The sequence below is a fragment of the Urocampus carinirostris genome, chromosome 3 (assembly GCF_059441175.1).
Source record: "Urocampus carinirostris isolate Australia breed hairy pipefish chromosome 3, RoL_Ucar_1.0, whole genome shotgun sequence".
In the NCBI taxonomy this organism is placed as follows: domain Eukaryota; kingdom Metazoa; phylum Chordata; class Actinopteri; order Syngnathiformes; family Syngnathidae; genus Urocampus; species Urocampus carinirostris.
The window spans coordinates 60,013,843-60,031,172 of record NC_142351.1 but is presented as its reverse complement, the minus strand read 5'-3'; the positions used below and the strand labels follow the sequence as shown (position 1 = coordinate 60,031,172).

General features: G+C 41.1%; 1 protein-coding gene across 1 annotated transcript in view; it reads right to left on the bottom strand.

The window, feature by feature from the left end:
• The window catches only part of grm7 (glutamate metabotropic receptor 7), a 291,722-nt gene extending 284,897 nt beyond the window's left edge, over window positions 1-6,825 (bottom strand). The window contains exon 1 of the mRNA XM_088332773.1: window positions 5,870-6,825. Coding sequence (XP_088188899.1) covers window positions 5,870-6,367 — 498 coding nt within the window. The 5' untranslated portion in view covers window positions 6,368-6,825. The remainder of the gene's footprint in view (window positions 1-5,869) is intronic.
• Window positions 6,826-17,330: the final 10,505 nt, after the last annotated feature.

Here is a 17,330-nt window from a genome sequence, read left to right as displayed (position 1 = left end):
CATGGAGCTTTACCGCAGTACTCATTAAATGCAGGCGATAAATGTAATTGTTCTCCCATTACCAGTTGTCACATACATACAACTCTCGAACTCCCAGCAACTATCAGTTAAGGGTAACCACAACCTCAGTGGAAATGTTTAAATCTAAGCTTAAAACTCACTTCTACTCTATAGCATATGAATAACCTAATCTGCTTGTGTGTAATAACCTGTGAAGCCCTTTGAGACTCTTTGTGATTAAGGGCTATACAAATAAAAATGACTTGACTTGACTTGACTACCCTAAAATGGAGAAGGAGATTTCAGAGTGTTTTGAAGCTCAGAGACAAAATGGATATAGAGTGTCTCGGCTAAGTGTTTGTTTGCAAGCTCTCAAAATTGCACAAGTCAAGACATATAAGGGATTCATTCCCTCCACAGGTTAGTGTAGATGTTTTCTTCTACCTTTTTATTTGGTGGCTATTTTAAGCAGTTTTAGGGGGGGCGGCTTCAACGCGAGTATACAACGCGGTTTGGAACTATACCGTTAGTTTTGGAGTATCATGCTAGTTTTTGGTGTCAGTAATCTTGGGAGTAACAGAGTTAAATAAAGTAACTTGAATTCGAACGCCTCTCAGTTCGAACAAATCGGTTCTCGAACCAAAATTTAGAGAAATTCTTGCTTCGCTTTTCATTGAAAAAATCGGAGTTCGAACGCCGGTACGCTAGGGTGCGATGCTGAGCGGCGTACGGGTGTAGATTGCCCCCACCCCTTGTGAAGAACTGTTATGACGTGCGCGTGCACTTCTTTTTGCTTTCGCTTTAGATATCGGTGAACGGAGTGTTTAAGCCCCTAATTATGTCTCCGAAGAAGGTCGGTGCAAGCAGCAAAGTTGCTACAGGTGAAAAAAGAAGGGTAGTGCGTACAACTATTGCATTTAAGAAAGAAATAATAGCAAAATATGAAGAAGGTGTGCGAGTTTCCCTTCTTTCAAGGGAATAGAGCATGGCTTCTGCAGACCTTCACAAAGGTAAGAAATCCTATTCATAATTCTTTTCTTTATCCTTTCACCACTTTTTGTGGAGACCCGGGTGCTAAATGACGTGTAAACGACCTGATTTTTTTAGTTGTACACGTTCATGTTAGCGTAATCTTTCGTACGGTAGATTACGCTAACGCGAACGTACGATTAGCCTGGGTTAGCTTCATGTTTACGTTCATGGTAAAGATTCAGGGTGTTGGAACGGATTAAAACGATTTTACATTACTTTTAATGGGAAAAACGATTTTCGGTGATCGTACAAATCGGTTTTCGAACAAGGTTCTGGAACGGATTATGGTCGAGAACCAAGGTTCCACTGTATCTGCTTTTCAGTAACGCACCCAACACTGTTAACTAGCATGAGGGATGTGTGTCCCGCCGTGTTGACGACAAAGTCAAAAATTTGCCTTGAGCAGAAATGCAACAGTGGTAAATATTTGGATTATCTGAACAATACAGTATATGAAATACATATTGCACCAGTTGGGTATTATTGTTCCCATACTTAGAACAATTATTCTTGTTTTACAAAATGTTCATACTTGTTTTTGTTGTAAAACAAAAAATATATTTGAACAAATATGACTAAATTCTTATTTAGACAGGAGAACAAAAAATAATTGTTAAAATAAAGAGCAAAACTGATAATCTGGGTCAAATAAATTAAAAAATTGAGGCAATGTTTTTTTCCAAATGGAGAAAATCTTTGTCGTTGTATTAAAAGAGGTTTCATATTGTGAAAGTACTTGTCATTGACAAGATGGGAGCTGCTCATACTTTTGTTCATGTTTAAGTAAACACCCTGTTTTACATTGTTAATTGCACAAATTTAAAAAAAAAAGGCAAAACCAATCATAAATATCACGTTGCTTCTAGTCTTTAAAGTTTTTTTGTTTTATGTTTCCCTAAACACAACTCGCTTTCATCCAAGTTACCCTCCGCGGTTCGTCATTGAAACCTCAGGCACACGTTCATGCCCCCTGCTGGTTGGCTGACTATGTGTCAAGCCAGTGCCTGATTAGATGTGCTCTGTGAATGTAAACATGGCAGCCAATCAGGCACATTTAATTACAACAGCTAACATTGTCATCAAGATCACAATTGCATTCATTGCCCATCCCTGGAATATAAAAAATCAAATGATCAACAAGATGGATACATTTAAATTCATTCATTTATTTATCTATTTTACATACTTCTGCACCATCACACTTTCAACCAGCAAATTGCAACTGGTCTAATGCAGCACATAGGTGAATCAGCAGAGAAATGATCCATCTGTCGATCTATTTTCTACACATTGTGTCCTCTAAAGGGTGGAGGCTTTCTTTCCATCATCGTCAACCTCACCATCAGCATCACTAGCACAATGCCGGGGAGTGATACCACAGCTGCCAACGCACATGGATGCATAAATATTACAATTGTTTTTTTTGAAGATTGGGTCTATCCAGACTAGACTTTGCTACACTCAATCTTGGGATAGATCATTTTAATATTATACTGTATGTATGTTTTTATTTATAGTTTACTGTATTTTAACTGTTCAAAAAGAAAATGAAAAAATTAAAAAAAACATGTTTAAAAGAGCCAAATGATCTGCCATCACCCATATCAAATAATTCTCAAATAATCAATGATACTAATTGTAAGCATTTTTCCTATTGAATATATGTCAACTAGATTTTCTTGTTTTTACTATACTTTAACACCTCATTTCATCTCATCTCATTAGCCGTACCACTTATCCTCATTAGGGTTGCAGGGGTGCTGGAGCCCATCCCAGCCATCTCCGGGCAGGGGACACCCTGAACTGGTTGCCGGCCAATCGCAGGGCACACGGGGACAGACAACTCACTCGCTCATTCACACCTAGGGACAATTTGGACCGGCCAATTCACCTGAAATGCATGTTTTTGGAATGTGGGAGGAAACCGGAGTGCCCGGAGGAAACCCACTCAAGCACGGGGAGAACATACAAACTCCGCACAGGAAGTCTGGAGCTGGATTTGAACCCACGCAGGAGGTTCCCATGCGCCGCCGTGCTGCCCCCCCTTTTAACACGATTTCTTTAAATGAGAAAATTATTTGTCATTGTTAAAGGAACAGTGTTTTATATTTGAACACTAAATGTCGCTCTATTGCGTAGTACGGCTGAAATGGAGAGCTACGAAGCACAAGGAAGATAGCAAACTGTAAAGACTCAAATCACACGATATTTTTCTCATTTTTCTGATGAACCTTTATACAAGATTAAAATGTCTACTATCTTTTGGTGAGCTTCATGTTACGTAAATGAAATACACATTTCTTGACCTCCAAGTTTTGAAAAATGCATGTTTATATAACAGTTTATAAATTTTTGGCTACTTTTCAAACACCTATTGTTTTTGTAACCCCTAATTGTAACCCTTAATTAATACTGTTTGTATAAAATAAATGATGATTTCAGTGACACAAAATATGTCTTAAGATATATAGTTATCGCAAAGTGATCTGCTGTTGGAAAGAAAATTTAAAAATTACCTGAAAAAGATGTTTTCAATATAAATAAACTGTACAAATTTGAAACTTTGTTACTCTGTGCCGCCATCTCCTGGCTTAAAGTCATGATTGCAGCCTCAGCTCATTCATGAGGCATGTGCAAGTATGCGCATTTCTTTGACGCACTCTTTTTTCATCCTTTTTGGGGTTTGGGTTGGTGTATGAACTCTACGAGAAGCAGGCCTTTTCTTACTTTCACTTTTTTCATAACTACACTTACAAATGAAGATACACTTTTCAAAAACCTATGAGGACAAGCATGCCGTCACTCTCCAGCATTCCCCCATTCCTCAAACCGAATGTTTTCCACCCCGAAACTGTTCTGATGAAAGCAGATTGGTGCAGTGGAAAATAAAGCATAAAGGCTCTTTGACCTCATACGGGCATTGTTAACACATACTCAATACAGTAAATATTTAACTTTTACCTTTTAAATGACACCTCAAACGGCACACCCCACCTTTCGCTATACCAAAATTATCCTCCATGAGCCCCTAGTGCAGGGGTCGGGAACCTATGGCTCGCGAGCCATATATGGCTCTTTCTATGAGTATCTGTGGCTCAGAGACCAGTTTGATTGCATGCAAAATTTCTCCTTCTCGGTCAAAATCGGGATTGTCTATCCTATTCAGGTACACGTAAAGCCAAACCAAAGCTAAATGCAAAGGAAACACTTCGCAGTATATATAGGGCACGTTTTTCACTACAATTTACAGTCAAAGTGTCACACAAAAAAAGGGGGAAAAAACTCGTTTTGGCTGTACAACGCTAAAGAATCCTTTATTTAAAAGTTCACTATATAATCTGTGTTCAGTGTTCAGATACTTTATGATGAATCCACAGAACTGTAAATACGCCAAAACACCGGAAGAGAACTTAGTCATTTGATTGGGTGAGTGGGAGGGATGGGTGGAGCTATGCAAAAAGTACAAGCATTCCCTCCCATCTCTCGCCAAAGGTAAGCACATAAGGCTCCCTATTCTCAGAATGTTGTGACGTTTTTACAAAATAAATGCTTGCATCTGGTTTTGAAACCAATATGTACGAAAAAAAGGGTCAAAACGAGTTTAACCGATCTTGAGTAATTGCAAGAAAGAGACAAGTTTAAAGTGGTCTGTTTGTTGAATTTGGGACAGGGGCCCTGGCATTATTCTCTTTTCATAATTTTTATCAAATCATCAAAAATAAATGTGCTAAAGACTAAGCTTTTGTCTGGGGCGCGGGTTAAGCAATTTAGTAAATTTGTCTCATAATATATGGTGTGGCTCTTTCCCTAAATAAAATTAATATTTTTTGCTTTTATGGCTCTTTGAGTCAAAAAGGTTCCCGACCCCTGCCCTAGTGGTTTAAAAATGCCTTTGAGCGGACTAGACTTTCATTCATTTTCATTTGGATGGGGTTGATTTTTCCTATACATAAAGTGTGCCAATAGCAAATGCTACAGCGCAAGTTTTCAACTCATGGCCCGTGGGCCTAAAAGGCAGCAACATCATTTGATATGGTTCGCAAGACAATGCCGAGAGAAGTAAGAGAAACAAGTTCTTGCCAATTCAAGTATGTAACTGGGTGTTGCTAAAGCTAGGTTCCATTTGCATTTACTAAAGAAAAATGAGGAAACCCAACCCGATGTTACTTTACTTAAAATACGAGTCATAAATGCGCTGTTTAAGGCAATACGAAAAATGTGAAATAAAAAAACATAGCACCTGGGTGACTTTACAAAAGTTTGAAGAAGTGCCAGCTTCTTTTTATTAATTATATAATATATAATAGCTAAGTTCCCATATTTAAGTAAACAACCTCCCCCCACGCCCCCCAAAAAAGCAGAAAGACTTTTAAATGATGAAATCAATCATTTAAATTATGTCACATGCTTTGTTTGTCACTTTTCCTGTCTGTGTGAGTTTTCCTGGGTTAAGTAAACTGTAGTGGTAATAAATTAAATAGTTTTGATCTTTGTTAATACACAGTCGATAAAAGCCAAGAGATTGAATTTTAGTCCAGGAAAAACATATCAAGTGGAAAAAGAACAAGCAAATCTTACATCCCTGAATCATAATTTAATGTCTCTGAAAAGACCACCAGCCCTTCAGTTAAGGCACACATTTTGTGCCATTCATTTTCTAATAACAACCCCCACTGGCACCACCCCACCCACCCCAGTTACAATGGTTTTTCTACCATGCGGTCCCCAAACTAAACGAGTTTTACACCCCTGGCTTATAGTCTGCATACAACTTGGAAGGGGGACCGGTGATGCGTTTTGCAAGCAAAACGTGTACTTTGTCTGCGCGTGCACTTGCCTGGAAGAGGCGCAGGATGTTGGCGACCATGATCGAGACCGAGCTGGCAGAGGCTCCAACCACCCCCACCACTTTCTCCGGCTTGACGAAGACCGGCGGTTCCCCGTTGGTGCACCTCACATCCGAGGTGTCCTTGGTGATGAGGGCCTGCACAAAAGTCAGCGACTGCTCCAGCGCGTACGTGTCCCTCGAACAAGTGTCCAGAACGCGCGCACCCAGCGTGATATTGGGCAAGAGTTGCTCGTCCTGGTTGATCTGATCCAGCGCGTACATCATAGCTTCCAATCTCTGGATGCCATTCTCCTTCTTCAGGTCCCCACACGGTACGCCATCCGCTCCGCGAGCGTGCACGGGGAAAAGTCCACCCAGAGTCAGGTGGCCCTCGGTCCGGACGGAATGCGGTGCGTACGTCTCCTGGGCCAGCGCCACGTTCAGCGCTGTCCGCACCAGGCACAGAAGCCTCCAAGCAGAACCCAGATCCGCCAGGCGGCGAGCCATTTTCGAACTTTCCGGGGATATCCTGGCAGAGTGACAATAATCGTTTGGAACGAGTAGTTGCGATCACGACGTGCGGCGCAAAGCGAAGCCGTCGTCGTCTTTCTCCAGATTCAACAAGCTGGCCGAAGGTCCATGCGGGAGGCTCGCTGCGCCCATCGCCTCCCCGCCGCCAGCTTGTTGAATGGCGTCGCGAATGCGCTCGTCTTTGCGGTCTTCAAAATAACGATCTCGCAAGAAATTAGGGGGGGAGAAAAAAAAGTCAGCGCAGGAGAGCAACGAATGCGATCAATACGTGAAGCCCAGCTCCTGCAGAAGTCGGGGACATTCTTGTTGTGGAGCAACTCGTGCATGGAGGTGTAGCATCTTTTTCCCGCTGGCTCCAGACAGCCGAGGGAGGAGAGAGAAAGAGAGAGGAAGAGAGAGAGCGAAAAAAGAAAGACAGTGTGTTCTCGCTGTGTGTCCACTGAGTGGCGGCAAAAAGAGAAATGCCGCTAATTAAAGCGGTGCAACCTGACAGGAATGAGTCACAGTCCGCCTTGGTAGTAACGCATACCTGGAACGCAATTACTTGTCTCAGTAACAAGTACGGTAACTCGTTGTTAATAAATTGTTGTGACCCGACTGTCATTACAATCAAATGTGCGCTGCCCTGGGTTTTTCTAAAAGCCTATTGAGAATTAAAATGTCAACTGTCCTTTACTCTTCTGCTCACTAAATGACATACTCTTTAATTCAGCCAAGCAACATATTGCTGATTAGAATACCTATGATGATTGTTCAATTGAATTTACATAATACATTTGAATACAGTTACGGTAGTGAGCTCTACAAGAGCGCAGAATGTATCCCTACTGATATACGGATATTTTCCCTACAGTATGTAATCTCATCAAAGCTGTATTAACAACTATAAAATAAAATTTCTGAAATCAAGAAGTCAGTTTTTAGCCGAAAATTTGTTTTTTCACTCCCCAAAACAACGATCTCGCAAAAAATAAGGAGAAAAATACACCGTGGGAGGGCTACAAATGCGTAAAGCATGCGAATCCCTGCTGTGTTGTTAATTATATTTTGTTTATCAATACTTAAATAATTAGCTAATTCCAAAATGTTTGTGTTAGTTCTTTCTTCTTGGTAGTGCTGCCTCCAGATGTTTGCTTTCACATTTAAGCATTTGATCAATCACCTATCAACCATAAGTTATTGCTAGGCCCAGAAAACAACTCAGAGGCTGTTGGTTTAGCCAATCAGATTCTGAGTTAGCACTTGAGACCCCTCTAGAGGGCGTTGAGAAACGTCACCAGTTTCACAAACTATCATTGGCAAGGGGTCGGTAATCCACCAAAGCAATCACACCAACCGCCTTTGAAGCTGCTCAAGGAAATAACACTGTTGTATTGATTCAACAGCAAAAGGTCAGACAACAGTGAAGCGAGCAAGCAGGAAAATATTCTGTCCAACACGTTAAGCCAAGAGGTAAGACAACCAATCTGAGTTTCGGGCCAAGCAGGATTCAAATGTCAATCATTACTTTCGAATAGGGCCAAGTTTCTCTCTTGCTGACTTTTTGGGGGTATAATCCACTCATCTTTGTTCTCATTTATTCAGTCTTGCTCAACTTAGTTTATGTTACAAAATACAAGCTTTATGTGTCACGCGTCCGCGCTACGTGGGGCCCTACATCCAGGCTGAAATGCTCCCAAGCATGAGTGACTCTAAGCAGAGATTATAATCTTGTAGAGATGTCTAACTGTTTTGGAAAAAACGTGTCTGGAGACAATGGTCGACAATTAATTTCATTGCTGACTATTTTTATCATTGATTTTTCTTTAACGCCGTCGACTAATCTTTAAAGCCCTACTGCTCTTGTGTGCGTCCCCACCCTCTTTTATTGCCACCTGAGGTACATTTGATGTTGGTCCATTTAATGGTGGCTGACTTGCCCAGCAAGCAGAGGGTCTAGTCTCCATATCTTCCATGACTTCTCCATTCATTTGGACTGTGTATCATTAAAAATAAAAAAAATGGGTGGAGGGGTTGTTGGAAGTGGTCCAACCTCGTCTCCAAGGCAACGCATTTTTCACAAGACATCCCTGATTCATTCTCCTCACACACCAACACTCAGTGGGATGAATTAGGTACACCTTTAGGAGAAGCCCCCTCTTTATAAATAAAACCGGCACAGATGGCGTTTTTTAACAAAGCTGACCGATTTCCCAGCAATTTCACGGGCAAGCATTAGTCAGGGAGTTTCTTGGCTGGGTAAGAGAGTTGCCGCAGTCGAAAACGCAACAAAGTCGAAAGTTAATCCAACACTTTATATTTTACGAGTCATCCCCAACCTGTTCATAAACCTTTGAACAATTTCACAGCAATCCAAGTAAACATTTTCAGAGTAATGAGTACGTCTCCTGGATTGACCCTAAAATTTAAAGCACAAACTGACAAACTGACTATGAATTGAATGCATACTCACAGACTCTACCATTTGTATGCATTAGACTACCGCTTTTCTACCCTTGAAAACATTCAAACAACAATAAAATATCTTGACTTGAGACGAGTCTTTTAGGCCACATATGTTTAATTTTAAACAAAACCCAGTCTTTGTGTGTGAATAAACCCCTCCTTCAATCACATTAGATTTCCATCTTGGTAAAAGTTTACCCTCTCTAGTTTCAAACCGGCACATATTGATTTCTTTTATTGTTTTGTTCTGGCAGATTGTCTTTCATGCTTCAAAACAGAATACGCGATAACACATTCCTAATGTCAAATGATTGATATGTATGTGAATTTAATTTTACAAAGACTCGAGTGCCATCAAGTTTTCAATTCAAAGGGAGATTGTGTACATTTAGCACCTCCTAGTGCTAAGAAAAACTCCATTCATTAAAAAAAAATCTTTATTTGAATAATATACAAAAACACAAATTATGATATAAACATGCATACTTGTGTTTAATAAACCTTTTCTGTAGGCTTACCAATAGCAGAACCAGGGATATTCTTTCACTTTAAGCCTAGTCACCTAAAAAAACTCTAAAGAAGGTAAAACATGTAGATAATCCACTTAAAGAAATATAAATAAAATGAGGTTCCTTCAATTGTAAATTATAATATTAAACACAAATAAGTACAAAGCAAAATCAGTATAATTTGACTGACGCCCATGAATGTTAACCTTCAACCTCCCTCCCTCCATTATCTGCACCGCTTATCCTCAGTAGGATCACGGGGGTGCTGGAGCCTGTCCCAGCCAGCTTCGGGCAGTGGGTAAGGGGACACCCTGAACTGGTTGCCAGCCAGTCGCAGGGCACACAGAGACAGACAACTGACATGTTATTCACACATAGGGACAATTTGGACCGGCCAAATTACCTGAGCTGCATGTTTTTGGAATGTGGGAGGAAACCGGAGTGCCCGGAGGAAACCCACGCAAGCAAGGGGAGAACATGCAAACTCCACACAGGAAGGTTCGATATCAGGACCTCAGAACTGTGCTGCACACGCGCTAACCACTGCGCCGCCGTGCTGCCCACCTTCAACCTTCCAATGCGTAATTATCTTGCAAACACTTGCATTGCGCCAAGCCACCAACACTTAAGTTTAATGTGAACATTGTTTAGTGTAAAAACAATGGTGTCGACCCATCAAAACACATCCTGTTAATCTAACAATGACAATTGAACTGATTAATGTTGACAGCCAGATAGGATCATTTGAAAAATTAACGACAGTTCCAAACAATGAATTCCTGATAAAAACGGTCACTGATTATTTTGACAGCGGCTTGAAAATAATTAATGACAAAAACGAAAGTTAAGCATGTCGGATGAGCGCAGGGGACTGCCACGGAGTAGTCTGTATACAATTTGGGTTGATGTCAGAAGAGGGACTTACAATTTCCCAAAACAAAACTAAAACCAGGCTGCCAAGTCTTCCTCGTCGAACAAGCCAGGCGAAACGGGACAAACATGATTCTGCTTTGAACAGCGTTCAAGTGCGCGTGGATTTTGCGCTCTTGCCAGACGTTGCACTTCCATCTTCAATGTCATTGAGACCATTCCTACACTTCAAGTCCTTTTATTTGTTTCTGTTTTAGGATTGACAATATATAAGTGATGCGATGCGTATTGTACGATACGATACTCATTTCAGAACAAAATTGGTATGCCCCAGTAGTGGTATTTTCACACGTTTCTGCCCGCCAATGCTGAGGTCTGGCTCATTTCCAAAGAGCAGGACAAAATCACTGCGACCAGATGATGAAGGTGCTGTATCTGAGTCAGATCAGAAGGCTTCTCCTGCTACTGAATGCTATGGAAAACACTACCATCTGTTTCATGTGGGAGAGCAAACACCTACCCAAGAAAAACAGCCTAGGGTGGGATGGGCACCACCAGGCTGTATTTGCCCAAGCTACGCCACAGAAAGTGGTACCACAACAACCAAGATGGTTAAGGGAGCCGTGATCCGTGATCTACCTTTTGTTTTTTTTATTGTTTTTATTATTACTTGATAAGATAATGATTTTTATGTTTATTCTATATTGGTCGATTATTCTATTATTATTTTGCTGGCTAGAAGATAATTGAATGCTTTTAATGTAGAATTTTTTTTAAATGCCAGGGTTGTTTTTTTTTCTTTTTTTTATCGACTGAAAACTTTCGATGAAGTATGCTTGTAAACCCAGGGTTATTCTATTTCTGGGAACTATTTGCATCGGAGACAAATACGACTCACTCGCTCATTCACACCTAATGAAAATCTGGACCAGCCAATTAACCATGTTTTTGGAAGAAAAAGAGAAAAGCCACGCAAGCACAGGAAGAACATGCAAACTTCGCACAAAGGCTGGTAGTTGGATTCGAACACATGACCTCAGAACTGTGCAACGGACACACTAACCACTCCCCTGCCGTGCCGCCTTTCATCAAAGTCGTCTCTCCCTATGTGAGCATCTGCTAAAATATAAACTTCACATTAATAAATCCTATTGGTATTAGCAAGAGCCTTCACATTTCCAAAAGCAGGTAATTAAATCATGATGCATTTAAAACAATCTAGAAAATATCCTTGACTGAAGTGCATTAATTATATCTGAGAAAAATGGCCAATCACAAAGCTTAATTGTGATTGGGGCAGATAATTATCCGAAACAACATCTATTATTTTTCATTCTCCGGAATATTTAACATTAAAATCAAGTAAAAAAAAACCTAAACACATAGACATATTTAAAGACCGGAACTGATTTCCGAAAGGTATCATCAATAGGCAAGTAAGGCATTTTCTGCTGGCCCAAAAAATATCTGAATGATGTGATGTTAAATATATTTTGTCCATCAATACCCATTAAATAATTCCAAATTGTCAGTCGCCCCGGTTGTTCTGCTACCAGATGTGTGCTTTCATATTTAAGCATTTAACTAATCACATTCCTGCCATTACTTGTTGCTTCTCTCAGAAATATAGCCTTACGACTTCAAGATGATATTTACAGGCTCTGGCCTACAATATCAGTCTCGGCAGTAGCTCAGGAGGTAGAGCGATCGTTTTAGGATTAAGGGATCCCAGTTCGAATCCCGGCTTGTCCGTGTTACGTGCCGAAGTGTCCTTGGGTAAGACACTGAACCCCCAATACCCCCAATAAGCAGGTTAGCGCCTTACATGGCTGCACAGATCATGGCCGCTATTGGGAAATGTGAAGCACAATGTAAAGCGCTTTGGGAAGTCATTGACTTGAAAAGCGCTATACAAATGCAGATCATTTCATTTTCATTTAATTTCATTTCATTTCATTTCGGAGAGAGCAGTTTGTGTGGCCAATCAGATTTCGAGTTAGCGTCTGAACGGACGCTAGCGGGCACTGAACAACGTCACAAGCTTTAAACTGTGACTGGCTTAGTGGCTAGGGGGTGCTAATCTACCATAGATTTATCACCAGCAACCCTGGAGAATAATATACTTGTGGTGATTTGATACCAAAAGGTTAGACAACAATAAAAGCGAGAAGTATTGCACAAGCGAGAAAATGTTATGTCGCCACTGTCACCCTAGAGATAAGCATTGGTTGTGTTTATACGGTGTTTTTAACTAAGCTTTTGTACAAAAGACAGGCGCGTGGGGGCAGGACAAAGGCTTGGGTGGGGGGTGTTTGTCCGGTGCGACTTGGATAATGGCGGGAGTCGAGCGTGCACCTCCGTCAGACGTTTGATAACAGGCATGCGGTGGAGCCCAGGCTGCAAAATTACATTTCCCCACCTGAGTTCTCACAAATAAATTTTATATCCAAAAGCCAGCTCATAAAAGCGGTTTCGTTCGCGAATGACACATCAAAACTCCGTATAGAGCCGCAGGCCTAGTTGCAATTCTACCACCCGCCACTGCATTTTGAACATTTCATCTGACAAAAAAGTAAACTGTGTTTTATAGCTCAACGTATTACAAAAGTTTGATCATTTAGTTAAAGACATTTTGTACCATTAAAAAAATGTCATAGGATCTCACATTAAAAACATGTTGGTCGCATTTATTTATTTTTTCAATTAAAAGATTAGAAAAGCCTATGTAGTACTAATTGAAACACGCATGTCCTATTGACATTACAAGCTTGGGTTGCCACATTTCTAATTAGTTAAGTCGAATAGAGTCTAATTCAATCTTAATCCTACCATGCAGTGTATTTATCTCCATTAGCCGGTTGCATATGTACAGGAAGCAAAATCAGTGTAAGCGCGCTAGCGCCTAGCGCACTCACGTGAATTGAGGGTGGAGCAGGTTGCACATTGCGCGCACTGAGTCAGGATTCATGGCAAACGCGCGGAGAAAGTGTGGGAAGGAAAGTCGTGAGAGGAGAAGGAGGCAGATGGCCTCGTCTGATGTGAGCAAACCCTGACACGGGATGGAGAAGAGAAAGCGGGGGGCACGCCTCCAAAAGTGACAGCCAGAGAAGATGGTGTCGCCATGTGCTGAAATAATTCCAGCGCTAGGACTTAAAGAGCCCTCTCCTATTGTCAAGCTAAAGGTTACTTTTGAAAAATGGGGCCCTAGCCATGATTTAATTCACAGACTAACCTCAGGAAGAGGGGCATCTTCCCAGGGGAGCGTCTGTAATTTACAGCAAGATTACACCTCAGATTGGATCTCCTGTCCTTCTCTTTCCTTGCTGTGTGACTCTGTGAAACGAGCACCCACTACATAGTTTTTTTTACAAACTTTTCATGACTCAGTTCAGGCAGATGGGGAAACACAGTCGTTTGCAAATGTTTTGAAAGAAATCTTTTCCCGAGGTATGTACTCCTTTTTAACGGCCAAATTCAAGCTCGTTTTGAGGACTTTCAAAACCAATATTGGAATTCCTTCTGCACCGTAAAAGAAAAAGAAAATTGTGTGACTCTTCAATTTTGCAGAGCCACAAATATATCTGTGAATTACATATGTGTTTTTTGATATCGCGTGTGCATAATGAGTTTTATATCTTGAGTAAATTTCAAATTTGTTTTCGAGACAATTCCCTGCCTAAATGTCAGTAATATGAAGTTAGATTTTCAGTTCTAGGAAGTCCTTCCCATTACAATTTGCCACCGGAAAACACTACTTTAGTTGCAGGGCCCGTAATTAATGTCCATGCTTGTTACATAATGCTTGCACTAATGCACATTTCAAAGTGCCCTGTTAATGTTTAGCATGCACTTGCCCTCTTGGGAGGAACAATGCCGTACAAACTAATGCTGTTAATCACGAGGAAAAAATGCAATGGCAAAACCACCAGAGAGCAGTGTCAGCATCATTTTCAAGGGGACATGGCAACAATTTCGAGCATTTACAAGCACTTCACCCAAAAATGCAAGCACTTTTCAATCCTTGAAATCACAGTTTTTCACATTAAAATTCAATTTTTTTCAAGGATTTCAGAAACTCATAGGAGCCCTGTTTTTATGTTACTTTCTCTATCAAATACAAAAATGCTATTGCTGAATATTCTCCTACAAATCCTTTCTCTCTCGTCATCCAATTCAGAATATGTTTCTAAAAAGTTCGCGAGTCGGCGATGCAAATCGTATTTGTTTTACTTTGTTTATTTGCTATAGGTCCATCGCCTGCAGTGATGGTAAAACCAAAAGCAAAACATGATAACCATGTAAAATGATGAATTGCGAGGATCAAAAACGATGAAAAACGCACATGAATTGCTACCCTAGCTTTATAGTATTGTTATTTTTATATTTTTATTGAGGGTAGAGGGGGTTCAGAGTGTATTAGCTATTCATTACCAAGGATTTCTATCCTTCACTAGGCGGCAATTTCACTTTGCAATCCATACCTCAGAATGGATTAATGTTACATCCCTGGGGTCTACTACACTGGATACTTGAATACGGTTGAATAAAATTCTGGGAATTAAGAGTACTGTGGTCACTTCAGTTTGCACATTAAAGCTGGAAAAGCTAAAGTTTATAAAAAATTTGAATATGATGAAAGGTGTTGAAGATCCTGAAAATCTTCCGCAAGGGAGACAAAAGTAAACATTTGAGGTCTCGTGTGCACGAGCGGCACATAATCCTCATGCATGTTTTCTCAAAGTTGAAAAGATGATATGAGACGGACAGGTCATCAGGTGTGTTCATAATGGGCCCATCAGTTATTCACCAAAATAAGCTTTGAATATTAATAAGCTCTTGGCCAGCTAGCTAGCCAGATATCTTGCTTCAGGCAAACAATCACAAGAAGCGACAAGAAGGCGAACATGGCTATTGTGTACAATTACACAAAGATGCTATTTAGAAGTAGTCAAAACACTCCAAAAAAATATTGTGAAAAATTAATTTCAAAGCGGGCGGCACGTCAGTTAGCATGCACAGTTCCGAGGTCATGAGATCAAATACAGTTACCCGCCTTCCAGTGTGGAGATTGCATGTTCTCTCTGTGCTTGCCGGGTTTCCTCCGGGCACTCTGGTTTCCTCCAACATTCCAAAAACATGCATGTCAGGTTAATCGGCCGGTTCAAATTGTACCTAGGTGTGAATGACAGAGTGAGTTGTCTGTCTCTGTATGCCCTGCGACTGGCTGGCAACCAGTTCAGGGTGTCCCCTGCCCACTGCCTGAAGATGACTGCGTTGGGCTCCAGGACACCCGCGATCCTCCTGAAGATAAGTAAAGGATCGATAAAAAGTTTTGACGCGGTGATCACACTTATACCGCTGGTTTTAAACAAATCACAAATGGAAACACAACCAAAAGAAGAGAGGCAGTTTCCAATATGTCACAGGTGCAAAACAATTCAATATATCCGGTGGTGGATAGACAATGGTTTCCTATGAGAGATCCAGGCTTTTGTTTCAAGCATTCAATAACATGTCTGCTCAACACAGCCTTCTTCCAGTCAATTACAGAGCCAACAACAGGCAAAGGAACAATAAAAAGTCAAGAAGCAATACGCTTTCCTTTTAGGCTGACGTTGGCCACAATGGGCTCTGTCTATCAATTTAATTAACCTGGAAACCCGTTTAATTCCCTGATCCAACTGAAAGGCCCGTCTTAAAATAACTGGGCGGCGGTAGGTAATTGCACGTCCGCTTGATTTGTCAAAAAGTGGATCCGACTTTGAGACGTTCGTAGCCGCTCGTGTTGCGTTCGTCGGATGCGAGGTGAGGTGTTAATGTGAGATCAATGCAGGGGCAACGTTACATTAGCAACGTGAAGGTCAGCAACTTGCTGAACTCCCACGTCTCATTGCGCGCCATCTGTTATGCAACAATCCGATAAATTAGACTACCTTTGGATTTGTCTTCGTCAGCAGAGTTGGCAGCTCATTGAGAAGAAGGAAAGAGAGAAAATAAGAAGCGATACATTTCACAGCCACACAGTACACGGACCTCCCGTGTTGCTCATTCCAAAGACAAAGTGGGTCCGGAGCGGAAAGGACAATGGCCTCTCCGTGCTCTTAATTATACCCCTAATCCATCTGTCATACCTTCACTGGTCTAATTACATTTCTGTACGGCAGAGGCTAAGGTCTCAATATCCTTTTACATGCTGAAATACACAGCAAGCAGGCATATTGGGTGCATGTGACCATCATCATACAAAAACACACCAGAGATTTCTTCGATCCGTGTACGTACACTAAGCTTTCCTGGACTCAGATTACAAAGACGACACAGAAGAAGTGGCTAGCTGCAAACTAGCATCAGGCAACCTTGGAGTGCGCCGGGTCTCCGCAATGATTAAAATACAACCGTCCCGAATGTAATGGTTTTCCACGAGTTATAGGAATTGGGGATATACAGGCGCATCAGGGGTGGCTTGAGAGAGTTGTTAACTCAGTGGTTGCTGTAAGCCGGACCTGTAGCCTTTCTTTTGCCTTCACTTCTGACGTCCCCTCAGTCTCTTCCCGGACCCGATAACAATACGCGTAACACACGCTGGTGATCACCATTTTTGTTTGATTTAATTGATTAATTTATTTTCAATGTTACAAGCTGCTAAAGTATGAGCTCAGCTGTCGTCGTGCTTCATAATGGTAAAAAAAAGACGAACACCGCTGTGCAATAGTAATCAAAATGACTTGACCCTGCCATACTAAGCACATTTTTTGCAGGTTTTTAGTTGTCAAAGTAGAACCCCATAATCAATTTCAGCACAATACAAAATAATTATCATTAAAGCTTTTTCCATCAAAAAGGTGTAGTCTGATTGAGATCAGAATTCGAGTTTTTGGACAAAGAATCCATTTACATGACGAGTGACAAGCGTTATCCCCATTAAATAGTGTTCAGGGAAACAGAGACCCCTCGCTACTTCGTGCCTCAGTTATTGCTGGTTCCATCTCCTGCGGGAAAAGACACATTTAATTTAAAAAAAATTGAGCCTCGCGAAGGAGTCCAAATCGATGTCTACATACCTAAACATGGCGGCAAAAGGAAGAAACTGTACACTTTTTGTAGCGAACAGGAGA